Source organism: Ornithorhynchus anatinus, chromosome 14 (assembly GCF_004115215.2).
Source record: "Ornithorhynchus anatinus isolate Pmale09 chromosome 14, mOrnAna1.pri.v4, whole genome shotgun sequence".
Taxonomy (NCBI): Eukaryota; Metazoa; Chordata; class Mammalia; order Monotremata; family Ornithorhynchidae; genus Ornithorhynchus; species Ornithorhynchus anatinus.
The window spans coordinates 1,588,695-1,608,067 of NC_041741.1; the positions used below are offsets into that span (position 1 = coordinate 1,588,695).

Genomic DNA, 19,373 nt, shown 5'->3' on the forward strand with positions numbered 1-19,373 from the left:
CCACACCTCCTCTCATTCGTTCATTCATTCAATAGTATTTATTGAGCGCTTACTATGTGCAGAGCACTGTACTAAGCGCTTGGAATGGACAGTTTGGCAACAGATAGAGACCATCCCTGCCCAACGACGGGCTCACAGTCAAATCGGGGGAGACGGACGGACAAAACAAGACAACATCGTCACCTCTCCCGGTATCCCTCTCTGCCCCGCAGCTCGTTGGGTGGCCTTCGGCATCTATGCACGGAAACATGATAATAACAATAATTTGGTATCTGTTAAGCGCTTACTATGTGCCAAGCACTCTTCGAAGTGTCGGGTAGATACAAGGTCACCAGGATGTCCCACGTGAGGCTCATAGTCTTCATCCCCGTTTGACAGTTGAGGGAACTGAGAAGTTAAGTGACTTGCCCAAAGTCACACAGCGGACAAGTGGTGGAGCCAGGATTAATAAATAATGTTGGTATTTAAGTGCTTACTATGTGCAGAGCACTGTTCTAAGCCCTGGGGGAGATACAGGGTCCTCAGGTCGTCCCACGTGAGGCTCACAGTTAATCCCCAATTTACAGATGAGGTAACTGAGGCCCAGAGAAGTGAAGTGACTCGCCCACAGTCACACAGCTGACAAGTGGCCGAGCCGGGAGTCGAACCCACGACCTCTGACTCCCAAGCCCGGGCTCTTTCCACTGAGCCGCGCTGCTTCCCTAACATATTGGGGGTTTCAATTAAAGCCACCGCGTACATTCAAGGCACAGGTATAACCTTCTCCAGTGGATTTCCCCCTGGTTTCCTTGGGAAATGGACTCTGGACGCACAGCAGTGTGGCCTAGTGGACAGAACGTGGGCCTGGGAGTCACAAGGTCCCGAGTTCTAATCTCCGCTCCCCCACTTGCCTGATGCGTGACCTCGACCAAGTCACTTAAGTCCTGTGTGCCTCAGTTATGTCATCTGCCAAATGGGGATTAAGACCGTGAGTTCCGTGTGGGGCATGGACTAGGGCCAACCTAATTAGCCTTGTATCTACCCCAGCGCTTAGAACAGTGCCTGGCACACCGTAAGCGCTTAACAAACACCATTTAAAAATTGGAGAGAGCGATTTATAGCCTCCATTTAGACACTCCACTTATCCGTAGTCCCCTATTCTAGCTTTTTCCAGCTGCGTCAATGTTTTGCCTCCTACTTTCACAGGATATGCATTGTTCACGCCTGCCTGGCTCCCTTGCTAGATCGCAAGCTCCTCAAAAGCAGCGGGTATACGTCTTCTACTCCCAAACACCTACTGAGCGCTCTGCACACCATATGCACCTAATACAGTGCTCCGTTCGGAGCAGACGCCTAGTACAGTCCTCTGCCCACAGAACGCATGCAGTGAGAGCAGGAGGGGAAACAGAGCTACAGTAGAGGGCGGAAGAGTTAATAAATACTTCCATGAGTAAAGAAATGGAACAAATGAATAATCACCTCAGTGCTAAGGGTGACTTTAGGGCCGACCCGACCGGGGGGAGGTGGGAATGGATGCAGTGGAGGCCTTCCGAAGGGGCGGGGGGGGTCGGTTTCGAACCCTCCCCTGAAGGAGGGCGTTTGAAGTGAACCGCGATGGGAAAGGGAAGCGTCTGCTCCGGCGGAACATGAGCCGGGTTATTCCTGGGGCAGCCCCGTGGCCAACCAGCCCAGTAGTCAGTCTCCGAAAAGGGAGCCGAGGGATCCCTGGCATCTCTCCTCGGCATCCCGCAGCCAGCCTTTTCCGAAGGGAAGCTCCCCGCAGGTCTCGGGCTGCCTGACGCTCTTGGGCTCAGCTAACAAAGCCGATGTAATTTACACCTCTCCGGGAGAGGGAAGAAGTGCTAATACAGAAAGCCGGCTTCGGGATTGGTTCCCGTTGTTTTGCCTAGGATGTGGCCGCCATTTTCCCGACATACCCGGGAGAGCCCTAACCGGCACCCGAGGCACGCGCGGGGCTGTTTCTTCCGCCAGCGCGTGGCCTTCTATCCGGACGGATGATCGCTCCCTAATTCCCCGACGGCGTCTCCGCTAGCAAGTGAAAACCCACGTCGCTGGAAGCCGAACTGCTGCTTGTAATCTCGGTCCTAACCGTGGGCTCGTCCGTCTCCCGCATTAGACCGTTGGCGTCTCGGGGGCCCGAGATTCTTCCTTTAACTCCTTCTTCGCAGCACCTTCATCCATTCATTCGAGCGCTTACCGTGTGCAGAGCACTGTACTGAGCGCTTGGAAAGTACAATTCGGCAACCGACGGAGACGATCCCTACCCAACCACGGGCTCGCAGTCTAGAAGGGGGAGACACACAACAAAACACCTCGAGTCCTCCCCCGCCCCAAATCGGGTCGAGGCTTCCTAGAATGAACAGAAGTTTACTAAATATCGTACTCTCCCAAGAGCTTAGTACAGTGCTCTGCAGAAAGTAGGCGCTCAATAAGTACCCCCGATCGATTGATTCGCAGGAACATTTGGGAAGCCTCCCCGTGGTCTCCCCTCCTTACTGAAACGGAGATATCATCATCGACGGTACTCACTGAGCACTTACTGTGTGCAGTTCACAGCTGGGGAGAGTACAAAAGCAACAGAGTGGGTAAAATAAAATAAATGGTGATATTTGTTAAGCGCTCACTATGTGCAAAGCACTGTTCTAAGCGCTGGGGGATACAAGGTAATCAGGTTGTCCCACGTGGGGCTCTCAGTCTCATCCCCAATTTACAGATGAGATAACTGAGGCCCAGAGAAGTGAAGCGACTTGCCCAAGCTCACACTGCAGACAAGGGGCAGAGCCGGGATTAGAACCCATGACCTTCCGACTCCCAGGCCCGTACTCTATCCGCTAATTCCAATGGACACGAGGGGTAGGTAGAGGCTGATGTCCCTCAAGGCGGGGGGCGGCCGAAGGGGATCTGCAATCAACTCCATCAGGATGGAGGAGTCACTCATTTAATAGTGACGGAAATGGGTAAGCGCTTACTATGTGCCAGGCCAGGTATGAAAGAGACGTAGGAGAGGGAGGTTGCCGGGACACACAGTACGCTCCACACACAGTAAGCGCTCAATAAATATGATTGAACGAAAAACAGTAGGAAGCAGCGTGGCTTAGTGGATAAAGCCCAGGCCTGGGAGTTAGATGATCCTGGGTTCTAATTCCGTCTCCGCCGCTTGCCCGCTGAATGACCTCGAGCAAGTCACTTCACTTCTCTGCGCCTCAGTTCCGTCACGTGTAAAATGGAGGTGAACACTGTGAGGCCCGTGGGCTGCGTCCAACCTGATCGGTTGCGTCGGGCATACGGTACATTGCTGGGCATATAGCTAGGGGTTGACGCCCTAAAAAAATAATAATCAAACGACCCGCCTGAGGTGACGTCGTGCCGCCTCTGGGCCACAAACCCTCCGCCCTCGAGGCCGCAGGCTCCGTCCTCTGGACTTCAGTCCCTTGGACTCGGACGGCCTCCCGCCCCTCGTCTGCGGCTGCTTCTAATTCATTCATTCATTCAATAGTATTTATTGAGCGCTTACTATGTGCAGAGCACTGTACTAAGCGCTTGGGATGAACAAGTCGGCAACAGATAGAGGCAGCTAATCCAGGTCCCGGCGGGGAGCCAGGCGCAGATCTGCAGGTGGAGCAACTGGCCCCGGGACCCGCTAGCAGCAGGGTCGGGGGGATGGTGGGAGAAGGTGGGAGCAGGTGGGAGTCCTCCCCATCACTCTCCTCAAACCTCCAGTGTGCGTCACTGGCAGATCTGAGATGGACGCCCGAGACCCCATCTCTCTGTTCAGATGATACTCTGTGGCCGCCCGGCACCGCCCTCTGGCTATCCTTGAACCCAGCACACCACTGGACTGTGTCCAACCTGATTAAAACTCGTATCTACCCCAGTGCTTAGAACAGTGCTTGGCATATAATCGTACATTCCAAGCGCTTAGTACGGTGCTCTGCCCATAGTGAGGGCTCGATAAATACCGTTGAAATGAATGAATAATAAGCGCTTGGCAAGTACACCGCCAGAAGTAAAAAGCAGCCGGGGCCAGATCGAACCTGCTTGCACACAGTGCTGCCTTGAGGTGACTACGTTGTTATTTTAAAACGCAATACGTTATCCCAGTCACGGTGGCGTGCAGCGTGTAGGCCTCTAATATATTAGCAAGGGGGAAAACGCTTTAAGGATCTATTGGTGTAGCACATCATTAGAGTTACGAGACTATATTAATCAAAACCATGAGCCCGGTCACGGAGAGACATGAGGTAAATCCACATTCCTACATTTCGCTTATTAAATCGGGGGCGCCAGTCTCTAGGTGACGTAGGTGACGTCAGGCAAAGCGGCACTGGGACAACCGCTTACGACTCCTCGGGTTTATTCTCTTGTTAAAAAGACCCTCCTATTAACGTCCTTTCTAATGTTAGTAAAGGAACAAGCTGAAGGAATTTAACTGGAAAACGATTCTCCTTTTAAGTACGCTCTGTAAAACTTAGTCAAACATCTTCGGAATTTTATTTCACTGGAAATAGCAGATTTGACCGAGAGGAACTGTGAAGGTGGAGAGGAAAATCACATTCGGGGAGGGATCTCCGATCAGCTAGAAGGCCGGCATCTGGGGGGGACCACCTCCGGACATCTTTCTGCGGACCCCCCTAACCGGGTCGGGTTCCGGGGCCCGACGAGGCCCTCGTCTCCTCTTCTCCCACTCATTCGTTCAGTAGTATTTATTGAGCGCTCACTATGTGCAGAGCACTGTACTAAGCACTCCCTTCTGTGACCCCCTTGCCCTTAGCCCCACGGCACTTATGTACGTATCCGGAATTTATTTATATTAATGTCTGTCTCCACCTCTAATCTGTAAACCCGTCGGGGGCGGGGAATGTGTCTCTCGACTTTGTTGTACTGGTCGTCTCCCAAGCGCTCAGGACAGTGCTCTGCACACAGGAAGCGCTCGGTAAATACGAACGACTGATCGATTGATCGCGGTTCACCTGGGCAGCGTGAGCCGGTGTACAGGAAGGGGGTTCAGATCCCAGTTCCTGGTCACCCCGTCCTCTCCCGAGGGCCGTCAGGCCTCCTGCCTGGACTCCCAGGGACGATGGGGGTGTCGGAGAGGCCCGGAACCGCGGCGTCCGGGTTCGAATCTTTCCTGGGGTCACCTGGTTGTGTGTTACGGTCGGGACACATCCGGCCCTAGGCCGGGCCTGGAGTTCCCTGAAGGCGGTGACGAGGACTAGAACGGAAAAGAGGCGAGAAGGCAGGATGGAAGGCAAAACAGAGGATGGGGAGGAGAAAGGGAGGACCAGGCTAGGGAAATGACAAAAACGCTAATCCTCTGCAGGTATAGAACACTTTCGTTTTTCCAGAGTGTTTTCTCACTGATTTATCGCTCATTTTATTCTCATACGACCCCTGTGAAGGCAGGATCAGTGTGGCTCAGTGGAAAGAGCCTGGGCTTCGGAGTCAGAGGTCATGGGTTCGACTCCCGGCTCTGCCACTTGTCAGCTGGGTGACTGTGGGCGAGTCACTTCGCTTCTCTGGGCCTCAGTTACCTCATCTGTAAAATGGGGATTAACTGGGAGCCTCACGTGGGACGAACCGATGACCCTGTATCTCCCCCAGCGCTTAGAACAGTGCTCTGCACATAGTAAGTGCTTAACAAATACCAACATTATCATTATTATCCCCATTTACAGATGGAGAAACTAAGGCCCAGAGAGGTTAAAATACTCTAAATGATGTGAGACGGAAGTTGTTGCGACCGTAGCGACTTGCAGTTCCGGGAAGTTTAGGGCCTAGAGGAAGAGCACGAGTGAAAGAGCACAAGGCTGGGAGTCAGTCAGGCAGTCTTGACCTCGGCCAAGTACTTCACCACCCTGGACCTCAGTTTCTTCATCTGTAAAATGGATCTAAAATACCTACTCTCCCCGACTTCTTAGACTGTGAGTCTGTCCGGGATGAGACTGGATTCTGATTACCTGTATCAACCCAAGAACTTGGCAAATGCTTAGCACACAGCAGGCGTAATGATAATAATGGTATTTGTTAAGCCCTTCCTACGTGCACAGCACTGTTTTAAGTGCTGGGGGGCGGGGGGGGTACAAGGTGATCAGGTTGTCCCACGTGGGGCTCACAGTCTTTATCCCCATTTTCCAGACGAGGGAACTGAGGCCCAGAGAAGCGAAGTGACTTGGAGAAGCAGCATGGCTCAGTGGAAAGAGCACGGGCTTTGGAGTCAGGGCTCATGAGTTCGAATCCCAGCTCTGCCACTTGTCGGCTGTGTGACTGTGGGCAAGTCACTTCACTTCTCTGTGCCTCAGTTCCCGCATCTGTAAAATGGGGATTAAGACTGTGAGCCCCACGTGGGACAACCTGATTCCCCTGTGTCTACCCCAGCGCTTAGAACAGTGCTCGGCACATAGTAAGCGCTTAACAAATACCAACATTATTATTATTATTAAAGTCACCCAGCTGACAAGTGGCGGAGCCGGGATTAGAACCCATGACCTCTGACTCCCAAGCCCGGGCTCCTTCCACTGAGCCACGCTGCTTCAAGACCACCGTATTTAGCATTATTCTTCAGCAGCGTACTTTCCGCTTTCTGTTCCGGTAGGCAACCGAGAAAGGTTGGTGAGACCACTGCACCTGAGAAAACTGAGGCACAGAGAAGTTAAGTGAATTGCCCAAGGTCACAAAGCACACACGTGGCGTAGACGGGATTAGAACCCAGGTGCTCCGACTACCAAGGCCTTGCTCTTTCCCCTAGGCCACGGTACTTCTCTGTAAAGCGCTCTGCACATAGTAAGTGCTCTAATCAATAGCACTGACTGATAACAAAAAATGACCCGGAAACATCTCATCAGGGTTGATTGACGCATTATAAAAACATTGTCTTAATCGCCATTTCCTTCTGAGATTCCCCCGAGCTGCATTTCCTGGAGTCTCTGGATCGATGGTCTTAAATCGCAGGCCTCCCCATCCCGCTCTGGCCCGCTTATCTTTGTTTAGAACTTGGCCGGGCCACCTTCTCGGAGAACAGATGTTTTACACCTTGGCTTCACGGACTCCGTCCTCTCCTGGTTCTCCTCTCACCTCTCTGGCCGATCATTCTCGGTCTCCTACGCCGGAGCCTCCTCCCCCTCCCATCCTTTAACTGTTGGAGTTCCTCAAGGGTCAGTTCTCGGCCCTCTTCCGTTCTCCATTTACACTCACTCCCTCGGTGAACTCATCCGCTCTCACGGCTTCGACTACCATCTCTACGCAGATGACACGCAGATCTACATCTCCGCCCCTGTCCTCTCCCCCTCCCTTCGGGCTCGCGTCTCCTCCCGCCTCCGGGACGTCTCCACCCGGATGTCGGCCCGCCACCTAAAACTCAACATGAGCGAGACTGAGCTCCTCATCTTCCCTCCCAAGCCCGGTCCGCTCCCAGACTTCTCCGTCACCGTGGATGGCACGACCGTCCTTCCCGTCCCGCAGGCCCGCCATCTCGGTGTCATCCTTGACTCGTCCCTCTCGTTCACCCCACACATCCTATCCGTTACCGAGACCTGCCGGTTTCACCTCTACGATATCGCCGAGATCCTCCCTTTCCTCTCCACCCAAACGGCTACCTTACTATTACGGGCTCTCGTTATATCCCGGCTAGACTACCGTGTCGGCCTTCTCTCCGACCTCCCTTCCTCCTCTCTCGCCCCGCTCCGGTCTATTCTTCACTCCGCCGCCCGGCTCATCTTCCCGCAGAAACGATCTGGGCATGTCACTCCCCTCCTTAAACGACTCCGGTGGTTGCCTATCGACCTCCGCTCCAAACAAAAACTCCTCACTCTAGGCTTCGAGGCTCTCCGTCACCTCGCCCCTTCCTACCTCTCCTCCCTTCTCTCTTTCTACCGCCCACCCCGCACGCTCCGCTCCTCCGCCGCCCGCCTCCTCGCCGTCCCTCGGTCTCGCCCGTCCCGCCGTCGACCCCCGGGTCGCGTCCTCCCGCGGTCCCGGAACGCCCTCCCTCCTCACCTCCGCCAAACTGATTCTCTTTCCCTCTTCAAAACCTTACTTAAAAATCACCTCCTCCAAGAGGCCTTCCCAGACCGAGCTCCTCTTCCCCCTCTACTCCCTCTGCCATCCCCCCTTTACCTCTCCTCAGCTAAAGCCTCATTTTCCCCTTTTCCCTCCGCTCCTCCACCTCTCCCTTCCCATCCCCACGGCACCGTACCCGTCCGCTCAACTGTATATATTTTCGTTACCCTATTTATTTTGTTAATGAATTGTACATCGCCTCGATTCTATTTAGTCGCCATCGGTTTTTACGAGATGTTCTTCCCCTTGACGCTGTTTAGTGCCATCGTTCTCGTCTGTCCGTCTCCCCCGATCAGACCGTGAGCCCGTCAAACGGCAGGGACCGTCTCTATCTGTTGCCGACTTGTTCATCCCAAGCGCTTAGTACAGTGCTCTGCACATAGTAAGCGCTCAATAAATACTATTGAATGAATGAATGAATGAATACCTGTTCCCCACAGCATCCCTCCCCAGGGAGATGTCTCCGTTAAGAACCACTCGCCCTGTCGCGCCCGGAGGAAACCCATTTCAGAAACGATGGCGGCACGTCCCCGAGAAGACATCGCAGGAACTTCGCACGTCATTAAAATTTACCAGTGACATCTCGGAGCGTTCGGTAAAGAGTTTCAGTTTGAGGGGTTGGCTTAAAATGGCGGGGAGGCCTCGTCCGGCCTCGTACACTCTATTTCACGGTCCCGTTTGCACGAGCCGCAGGATTCATCTACTTCTGCGGCTGGCTCGGCCGAGCGCTTCCATCTGCGCGGCCTCTGTTGGAAACGGGAGGAAATTCAATTCCTTCCCAAGCGCTGTTCTCCCAGGGCTCGCCGCTGACCCTCGTGGAAGTTCAGCGGCCTTCCGAAATGCTTCCTCCTAACCGTTTCCCCAAACCGGCGGGTCTCCGGGGGTCCCGGGTAGACCGTCCATTTGGGACTCCACATTGCTTCCATCTTTCCGAAGCCGGACGGGAACCCGTTTCCTTCGGGAAGAATCCTGAGCTCTGTTTCCTTAGCTGGTTAGAGAGAGGCCCTCGGTGTAGCCTTTGGCAGCGGTGAGAGAGCAAATTCCTTCCCACCGTCTAACCCAGTGCATAAATAGGATTTTTATTTTGGACTCTTTTAAGATTCCCTCAAGCCCTCGGAAGCACGATGGCCTCGGACGGGAGTCCTGCTGGCTCCCTGAAAATCCGGCCTGCAACCATCAAGCCGACCTGCGAGAATCACAGACCGACGGAGGCACGGTTGAACTGCTGTACTTCCCCTCCGTGGAGGCTGGGTGAGACCGAACTGACCCCCCGTAAATTGGCAGCGTGGCTCAGTGGGCGGAACACGGCCTCGGGAGCCAGAGGTCGTGGGTTCTAATCCCGGCTCCGCCACCTCTCAGCTGTGTGACCTCGGGCAAGTCACTTCACTTCTCTGGGCCTCAGTGATCTCATCTGTAAAATGGGGATGAAAAGGGTGAGCCCCACGTGGGACAACCTGATGACCTTGTATCTCCCCCAGCGCTTAGAACAGCGCTTGGCACATAGTAAGCGCTTAACAAATTCCATCATTATTATTATTATTTGTTAGCCCAGGACGGCACCGTCATTTTTCAGTGTTTAGATGGGAGAGGCTCTGAGGCCAGGCTGGTCTTTTTCCCTTTCAGCCTGGCTCACTGACTACAGGTCAAGGAGAAGGTCTTAGGAATATTAACAGCAAAACCATCATGTCCGAAAGGGAAACCCTTTGGGGACCGGGGCTCCCGCTTAAAGCTTCTCTCTGAGCTCCGTTGTTTTTCTTTTTTTATTCATTCATTCAATAGTATTTATTGAGCGCTTACATGTGCAGAGCACCGTACTAAGCGCTTGGAATGTACAAATCGGCAACAGATAGAGACAGTCCCCGCCCTTGGACGGGCTCACGGTCTAATCCGGGGAGACGGACAGACGAGAACGATGGCAATAAATAGAGTCAAGGGGAAGAACATCTCATTAAAACAATAGCAAATAAATAGGATCGGGGTGATGTACATCTCATTAAACAAAATAAATTTAAATGGTTTTTGTTCCTACGTGCCAAGCACTGTACCAAGTGCTGGATTACACACAGGAGAATCAGGTTGGACACACAGTCCCCGTCCCAGGTGCGGCTCACAATCTGAGTAGCAGGGAGAGTAGAATTGAGTGGAACACTCCCCATTTAACAGATGAGGAAACTGAGGCACCGAGAAGTGAAGTGGCTTGCCCAAGGTCACACATCAGGCAATTGACCGAGCTGTGGTGAGAAACCAGCTCCTCTGACTCCCAGGCCCAGGCTCTTTCCACCAGGCCATTGCTGTTCCTCTCTAGCCAGACCGGATGAGGGAAGCGAAACTACAAGACGGATCCAAGCTAGTCAGGTTGCGTTACATTTCTCTCCCGTTCGGAAAAAAGAAAGTTACGGAATGCCTTTGGATTTCACTCTTGAAACGCGGGCTTGCTCTGCGAGAAGCGGCAGATTCAAGAACTCATGTTTCTGGAGACAGAGGAATAACATGTCAATTGTGTTTACTGGTCGGGAGGTACGATTTACGCTTTCCCCCGTGGAGATGGGTCGGAGGAAAAAGGACACGTGACACTGTTTAGACAATGATGTCCAAAGAAAGGCGGAATCCCTCCTTCGGAAAAGGGGTTTTGCTTTCTGTTTAAGATACAAGTGGTCCTGGCAGCTCGGAGGAGAAAAAACCCGACATCTCGGGTCCTAAGAAACAACTTCAAGATGGACCTAATTTGGTTCCTAGGGGAGAGGCGAGCAGTGCAGGGAGAAAGCAAAAAAAAGCGAGGTTCGGGAACAATCCCGTCCGAAAGGGTTTGTGCTCCGGTCATTTCCAGGTCTCTTGGGATACACATTTTAAAGATGGTTTTCTGGGAGAATAAAAGAAAGATGGGTTTGGGGGCCCGAGGTTGCCCGGGGCAAGCCAATGAACAGCGGGCAGGAGGCCTCCGAGTCCTCCTTCGGAGGCTCCTCCACTTCCCGCCCCCATCGCCGGGCTGCGTGTCGCACTCTGTGACCCCGGCGGACCCTTCGGAACGGCCCGCAGGCTTCGGACCGAATCGCAGCAGGGGAAAGACGGGGGGAACAGCGTCGCCCATCCCTCAACGGGCGGCTCCCGTTGGGCGAGCTCCTGGCCCGATTCGGAGAAACTTAACACGGCCCCGAGCCGATGCCGGAACCGACCGGTCCGTTCGATCCAACTCCCTCTTTTTCAGGCTGAGTTACTGCCAGAAGCTTCCAGCAGAAAATTCTCCGGGCGTCGGTTAAAGCAGGTGGATGCTGTGAAATGCTTTCCGTCTGCTGATCGTTTGGTGCGGGCAAGCCTCAGCCTGCTATTCGCCTGGGAGGGAGAGGAGGCCGTTGCCTTTTCCCTTTTCGTCAGTTGCCCACACCTCCGGGGATTCCTTTATGCTCTCAATTCTCCATCTTATTTACACTATTGAGCTAGAGGTTGAACGGCCCACGGGGGGAGGGCGATGGAAACGAACGCAGGCTCGGAGCGATGTCTGCAGCAGGGAGAACGAAGTTGACGACGGATTGGGAAGACAAAAGCTCGGAGAGGTGACCGCGGAAGGCTAGAAATTGACGAATGTTGTCGACGGGGGGAACGGGGAATTATCGTTTATCCAATCCCACAACACCCGGAAGAGGGGGTCCCTGTTGGAGCTTGAAGGGGTAGGATCCAGACAGATAAAAGGAAACGCTCCTTCACCCAGCTGTGGGTGGCAAGCCTGTGGAATATGTTCCCCCTGAAATCGTGCCGGAAATATCAAGACATCCAAGAGGGATTCAGCTAAAATTTCTGGTCGCTTAGGTCCGAAATGGCTTAGTGACGGGAAAAGTCCGTTAGAAAGTGTAAGAATGGTTACGATCAACAATAATAATAATAATTATGATACTTGTTTAGCACTTACTCTGGACCAGGTGCTGTTCTAAGGGCCGCGATACTTACAAGGTAGTCGGGTTGGACACGGTCCCTGTCCCACTTAGGGCTCACTGTCTTAATCCCCATTTTCCAGATGAGGCAACTGAGGCCCAGAGAAGTTAAGTGACTTGTCCAAGGTCACGCAGCAGACAAGTGGCGGGGCGGGAATTAGAACCCACGACCTTCTGACTCCCAGGCCCGGGCTCTAGCCACTAGGCCATACTGCTTTAAGAGGGCAAGGTGAACAGATGTAATGCTTTCGGGGGGGTGTTTCTGTGTGTGTGGTTATTTTGTTCTGGGGGCGCTCAGGCCCAATCCACCCCCCGCTCCGCCCCCGGCCCCGACAAGCTCATAATGGGTGTCTTCAGGGTGGGTCTTCACTGTTGGCCAGAGCGCAACAGTGAGAACTCCTTGGCTCAGGCTGAGATAATGGCCGACGGGAGATCTCATCAGCGCTCCCAGGACTGGGACCTCTGGATACCTCCGCCCCCACGTCAAGCCTTCATGCCAGGGCTTCCCCCAGAAGGCTTTTCAGAAACTGACCTGCCCTGGGCTAAATGGCAGAGCTACAGCCATGAGGATGGAATCCCGGAGGGCTCCTGCTCCAGGATTCTTCCCAGCATCGTCTGGGTGCCTGTCGGACACAGAAATGTGCGCCGGACGGTCGGTGGGTCTGACGCAGCCTGGCGTTGCGTTCTACCAGGGCTGAAATGCCCAGCTATAACCACCCGAGCGAGGCCTGCACCAAGTTAAAAATGTCAAAATCCCCAGTCCTAAACGGAACAGATGCTCTCATCTCCTATTTCTTCACTGTTAATCCTGTTGCCACTGACGGCCTGTTACGAACCCTTTAGAACACCTAGACACTCCCTGAACTAAATATTCTTAGTTAACTACACAGGTCATCTCGACCCCACACTTCTATTTTCTCCGAAGCCAGGCTGTAAGCTCGCTGTGGGCAGGAAATGTGTCTGTTATATTGTGTGTTGGCCTCTCCCAAGTGCTTAGAACGGTGTCCTGCACACAGTAAGTGAACCGTAAATACAGATCGATTGACAGTCTACTCACAGTCTTGATTGCTTTAGTTCTGCCGGAAATATGGAGCGACAGAAGGGTCCTCCCTAAGGGAAAACCCTCCGACAAGAAGCCATTCTCCCCACGAGAACAAAATATCCATTCCACGATGCGGGAGAGGGAGGACATTAAAAGGGATCTTTCCAGCCCGCTTTAAGAAATAGATTTCTGGGCACCCTCTTCCCCAAGTAATAATATTTATGTTCAGCTGTTTTGACTGAAAGAAGGCATTCCTGAAGACAAGTGAGGTCAGTGTCAGGAGTTAAAAATAGCTTCAAGCGAGAGATAAACGACAATAAATTCCTTTTCCAAGCATCTCCGCACTGGAACGATGACAAAGGTTTTCAAGTCGGTCACGAAAACGAGAGCCCCAACGAGACACCACATACTCAGCACATTCTCGGTTTTTTTCAGACTTCCTGGCTGATCCTGAAGCATTTCGTATGAGGACCCTGACATTCGACTCCCCGCAGGTCATACCGCCGGTTAATATTTTCCACGGCATTTTGGGCAAATTCCCAACGTCCCAACCCCTTGGAGAAGGTGGGCTGAGAAGTCCTGTGCTTTAGCCAGGGACTGGAGGGAAAGAAATCAGGCCACTGCCTTGGGGAGACAGAACAACTATTCTTTTACCTTTCAGAAGAAATTAGGGGCGATTTTCCTCAAACTGTTTCAGTTCTGACCAGATCCTCTGAGGGTTTGCGAGAGTTTTTCAAAAGCTTCGCATAGGCAGAACTTGAAAACTGATTGTTTTTCTCCCTCCGCCTCCCCTCTCTCATTTCCCTTTTTTGCCAACTCTCATACACCCCAAGGATTGGTGGGGAGGAAATCAAGATTACCTTACCTTCGACATCTCCCAGACATGCCTCATCTCCAGGGATGATTCTACACAGTAGTTACCATGTGAGGATTCTCCAAGAACGCTGACCAGCACGTATCTTCTCACATTCACACACCCTCACAAGTACCCACCCTTTCCCTTGGGTTCGATGTTTTTACTTCACAACATCACTAAAATCTGCCCTCGCCTCTCCATCCGAACTGCTTCTATGCCGATCCGAGCACTTAGCGTATCAATCCTGCCTTAAGTCCTGCACCGGCCTCCTCGGTGACCTCCGTCTCCTGTCTCTCCTCACTCCAGTTCGCATTTCCCTCTGCCGTCCGGGTCGTTTTTGTCCAAAACTGTTCAGTCCGTGCTTCCCCGCTCCTCATGAACCCCCGGGGTCGGCCTGTCCACCTCCACATCAAACAGAAATTCCTCATTTAAAGCCATCAGCTGCTCCCTGCCCAATCTTTAGCTGATTTCCTGTTACGACCCAGTCCGCACAATTTATTTCTCCAATGCCGACTCACTTTACCTCCCTCTCGTCTACCTCTCCCGCATCCTTCCTCTGACCTGGAACTCCCTCCCTCTCCATATACGTAGACTGCTACTCTCCCCACCTTCCAAGTCTTATTAAAATCCCACCTCCTCCAAGATGCCTCTCCTTTCTGCAGCACCCACGGACTTGAATATATACCCTTTAAGCACTTGATAGTCTCCCACCCTCCCACCCACAGTATTTATATACATATCAGAAATGTATTTATATTGCTGTCTGCCTCCCTCTCTAGACTGTAAGCTCCTTGTGGGCAGGGAATGTGCCCACCATCTCTCTCCCAAACGCTTAGTACACCGCTCTGCACACAGTTAAGAGCTCAATTAATATTCACTCATTCTTCGATATTCTTCATTCTACGTGCGGAGCACTGTACTAAGCGCTTGGAATGTACAGTTCGGCAACAGATAGGGACAACCCCTGCCCAGAGACGGGCTCACATGACAACGAATGAATGTAGGCCCCTCCTCCCTCTCGGCCCTTCCATAAAACTAACTTTTTTCCCGTCTCCGGTATCTGTATCCGCACTTTGAAGGCGAGCAAAGAATTGCAGGCGACACCTAAGTGTGGCGGAGTGCGCAGAGCAGGGGCTTGGGAGTCAGGTCATGGGTTCTAATCCCGGCCCCTCCGCGTTCCTGCTGTGTGACCTTGGGCAAGTCACCTCACTTCTCTGGGCCTCATCTGTAAAATGGGGATTGAGACTGTGAACCCCATTTGATACAGGGACCGTGTCCAACCCGACTGGCTTGTATCCACCCCGGTGTTCAGTACAGTGGCTGGCACATAATAGGTGCTTAACAAATGCCACAGTTATCATTATTAGTTAATAGATGGGGTTAAAAAATACGGAAGAATTTACCACTGCCTTACGAATCCACTATCGGAACGACGGCAGATCGAAGTGGGGGTGATGAGAAGGGAGGGCATTTCTTCTTACAACCCCTATGCTTAAACAGCCAAGCAGTAGTTTCCTAGGTGACCTTGGCCTTATTTCTCCTTCCAGGCTTATGCTGTCAACAGCTGCGGATGGTCTGTGGCTGTCGATCTCCCGCTCTTCTCTCCCGTCAGAAGGAAAGCTCCTTGAGAGCTAGGGCCCGCCTCTTCCTTAATTATACTCTTCCAAGTCCTTCCCCCCCGTGCTCTGCACCAAGCAGCAGGCGTTCAAATCAACGCCGCTGACTGATCGGCTCCATTTAAGTAACGCTTTCCAGGCCCAGGGATGCCATTCGGAGTTGCTGGTGGTGGATTCTCCTCAATGCTTTATGGAAAGAGTTAGTGGATCCCCTTCTAACGCACAACAGGCTCTCTTCTCACCGGGTGGTGTCGGTCCAGTATTCTCCGTATTTCACCGGGCTCTGAGCTGAGCCTCGAGCCGACGGAAATACGTCAAGCACAACCAACTCGGACGTGGCGCTGATTTCATGGTTAAAAGTGCTTTTATTTAAAACAGGAACATGGGCGCTCTTAGCTTTCCCCCCCCCTAATAAAAAAGATTAGGATAAAGAGAAAAAGGCAAAGATTATCCTGTGTCCGAATAGACAGTCTGGTAAACGAAGAGGTTGAAGAAAGCCCCCGTGGCTTTATTTGGGCATCGGGGACGACGTGGCTAAAACGTATCCGCCCCCGACGAGTCCCCATCCCCGCACGCGGTACCGATGCTCACAGAACCGTCGTCCACGTTTGCCGGCGGAAGTGTCACGGTCAACTTGGCGGCCGAGGTCCGGGAGCTCAAGCGCGGCATGGCTTCCCCACCTACAACGAAGATCGGGTCATTCGACAATTTCCACTACGGATATTTCAGGTCTACGCCAACCCGGCGTGGCCCAGTGGACAGAGCCCGGGCCGGGGAATCGGGGGACCTGGGTTCCAATGCCGACCCCGCCGCTTGCCTGCGGGGTGACCATGGGCGAGTAACTTCTCTGGGCCTTAGTTCCCTCATCTGGAAAATGGGGATTAAGACTGTGAGCCCCATGTGGGACAGGGACCGCGTCCAACCCTGTGTTCAAATTTCTCAAAGCCAGAGGATCAGTTCCTCATCAAATCTATCAATGGTATTTATTGAGCACTTACTCTGGGCAGAGCACTGTACTAAGGGATTGGGAGAGTACAAAACAACAAAGCCAGCAGACACACTCTCTGCCCTCAAGGTGCTTCCCATCTGATGGTCGACAGACCCACAATTAATGTAATCATCATAACACTTTATAACTTTCGAAAATCCGCTTCACTCGCTGTTTCCAAATCTCTTGCATCGGGAACAATCTACACATTCACAAATAAAATCTTTTCTGGGATCAGTGGGGGTGCAGGTCTGATGATCTGAATGCTGCCCTCATCCCGGTCCAAAACAGTCCTGGCGTCTGAACCATCGTTCTTCACCTTTCAAAAATCACCTCGTCTGAACTGGCGAGTGAATTTCCCTTTCATTATTCTAAACAGTGCAATGTCAAATCCTGGTGGGTAGGAACAAGGGAGTAGTTTAGTTTCAAATTAGCCACAGGTACTTAAATGCTCATCTAATTTCACCACAATACGATCTTCCCAGGAAGAAATCAGTGTGCTAGTTCTAATGAAATAACTGCCACAGGGTTAAATATCGGAACCAATCTGGGGGTTAGGGTGGTACGACAAAGGACAGAAAAATGAAGATTGGGCCGCCACAGGAATTCTCTTTGTGAAACGGACATAATTTTTTTCACACATTTTAAATAGTATTTGTTAAGCGCTTACCAGGTGCCAGGCACCGGACTAACCGCTGGGGAAATGCCAGCTGATCAGGTCGGACACAGTCCCTGTCCCACGTGGGGCTCCCGGTCTTAATCCCCATTGTACAGAGGAGGTAACTGAGGCCCAGAGAAGTGAAATGACTCTGCTGCCCAAGGTCCCACAGCAGACAAGTGGCGGAGCAGGGATTAGAACCCAGGTCCTTCTGACACCCGGGACTTTGCTCTAACCACAAGGCCGCACTGCTTTTCACCTGACAGCCCATTTCCCAGTAATCACATCCATAACAGAGAGCAAAAATATACAGCCAAACCAAATTACCTTCATAACGACACTTCCGCTTAGACCAGTCTTTAACACGTCCTATTAAATCAGCATTCTCTCCCGCTTATTTTGGGAAGCAAACCCGTTCTCTCGATTTCACGGAGAAAAATCTGCTCGGGATTAAACTCCCCCTCCACGCTCACATTCACTTATACCCCCTCTCACCTAATTCGATGAAACAGCCTGGCGTCCCCCTAACTTCGAATCATAGATTAAACTGCTGAACAACGTAACGAGAACCCCGGTCGATTTAAAATCTCATCCTCAGTTTTTCCTACTGGAGCCGGGTTGCCAAGTCCCAAGGAAAACATTCAGTTTCAACCGAGAAGCGCAAGAGATTGTGCATTCTGGAAAAGGCTTTTCAGAAGTGCCACATCCAAAAACGTCAGCCAAAAGCCACAGATCCATTACTTAAAGGGCCCTCGAGGGTTTAATGGGACTTAAAAAAAGGTCACCCTGGAGAAACGCAAACAGGACGACGATCCCCGGAGAAGCCCCGTTCCTTCGGTCCCGGTGACGGTCAACTTGGCTTTGTTCGACAAGGAGGCAGAGTGTCTGAGCAGACCTGGTAAGTCACCAATAAAGCTAATGTAAATCTCTTGACCTCTGGTCCGTGTAGTTGGATGCTTTCAGAGTCTGACTCGGTTAACGGTTTCCAGCCCTGCCCCGGCTCCACGACGTCATTGTTTCAACGGCTGTTTTCGGGTCTGTCGAAGAAGACTGTCCCCCGCTCCCAAAGGGTGCGCGGTCATTTCATCTCAGCTGCCGAGGGTCTGAAGCCGGGGTGCCGACAGACCCTGTGGCCGGAGTTCTTCCGAACCCGGAGGACGCAAACGTCTTCTGCGGATGTTCGATGCGCCGCTTGGGTTTGGGAGAGCCCCTCCGAGCCCGTCCAGGAAGATGCCCGGCGTTACCGGTGCCCCCGCAGCTCCGTCCGGCCACGGGCGCTCACGGGGCCGCTGCCCACTCGTACGTTACTCAATCACTTGTCCATACGACCACCGGCTTGGAGCCCGCTATTTTGGACACGTGCTTCTGCCTGTAAACTCCTGTGGGCAGGGAGTGTGTCACTACTGTTTCGTCCCTTCCGATCGCTTACTACAGCGCCCAGTGGGCATTTGGGCATTCATCCGATCGTATTTAATGAGCGCTTACTGGGTGAAAAGCACTGTACCAGCCACTTGGGAAAGTACGATACAACGATAAATAGTGTCATTCCCGGCCCACGATGAGCTCACGGTCTTGAGCGGGGGAGACGGATGCCAATCAATCATTGGCATTTACTGGGTACTATCCCCACTACTGCTGCTTACCTACTAATGATAACGACGGTACTTGCTGGGTGCTTACTATGTGCCAAGCACTGTTCTAAGCGCTGGGGTAGAAACAAAGTAATCGGGTTGTCCCACGTGGGGCTCACACTCTTATCCCCGTTTTACGGATGAGGGAACTGAGGCTCGGAGAAGTGAGGTGACTTGCCCAAGGTCACGCGGCAAACACGCGGTGGAGCGGGGATTAGACGCCAGGTCCTTCCGACTTTCGGACCCGGGCCCTGATCCACTAAGCCCTGCCGTTTCTACTATTACAACTAGATGCTTTGGGCTCCATTTTGCGATTGGAGAGAAACAGAGGAATTGGCAAGCTCAGCGACTTGCTCGGAGACTGGTGGGGTGGCACCGCCCCCGTCGACGGCTTCCTGCGCCACCGAGTCGACTCTCCCGAAGATTCCGCTTCATCACATTCTCCCCCAAACTGAACGATTCGACCACCGGCCGAATCGGATGGCATTTAGGGCCACGAGTCTCACCCTCACCCCTCTCCTCACGTCTGGAAGGGGCACAGCCCGCTCATCTCTGGAGATGCAACACGTTGGCAGGGCCCAGAGGGGCTCCTGAGGGTGCG

General features: G+C 52.7%; 1 protein-coding gene across 2 annotated transcripts in view; it reads right to left on the reverse strand.

Moving 5' to 3' along the window:
- Positions 1-15,840: 15,840 nt before the first annotated feature.
- Positions 15,841-19,373, reverse strand: part of KIAA0586 (KIAA0586 ortholog) — a 77,947-nt gene continuing 74,414 nt past the window's right edge. For both annotated transcript variants that reach the window (XM_007659521.3, XM_039914067.1), the window contains one exon: positions 15,841-16,175. In XM_007659521.3, coding sequence (XP_007657711.1) covers positions 16,030-16,175 — 146 coding nt within the window. In that variant the 3' untranslated portion in view covers positions 15,841-16,029. The remainder of the gene's footprint in view (positions 16,176-19,373) is intronic.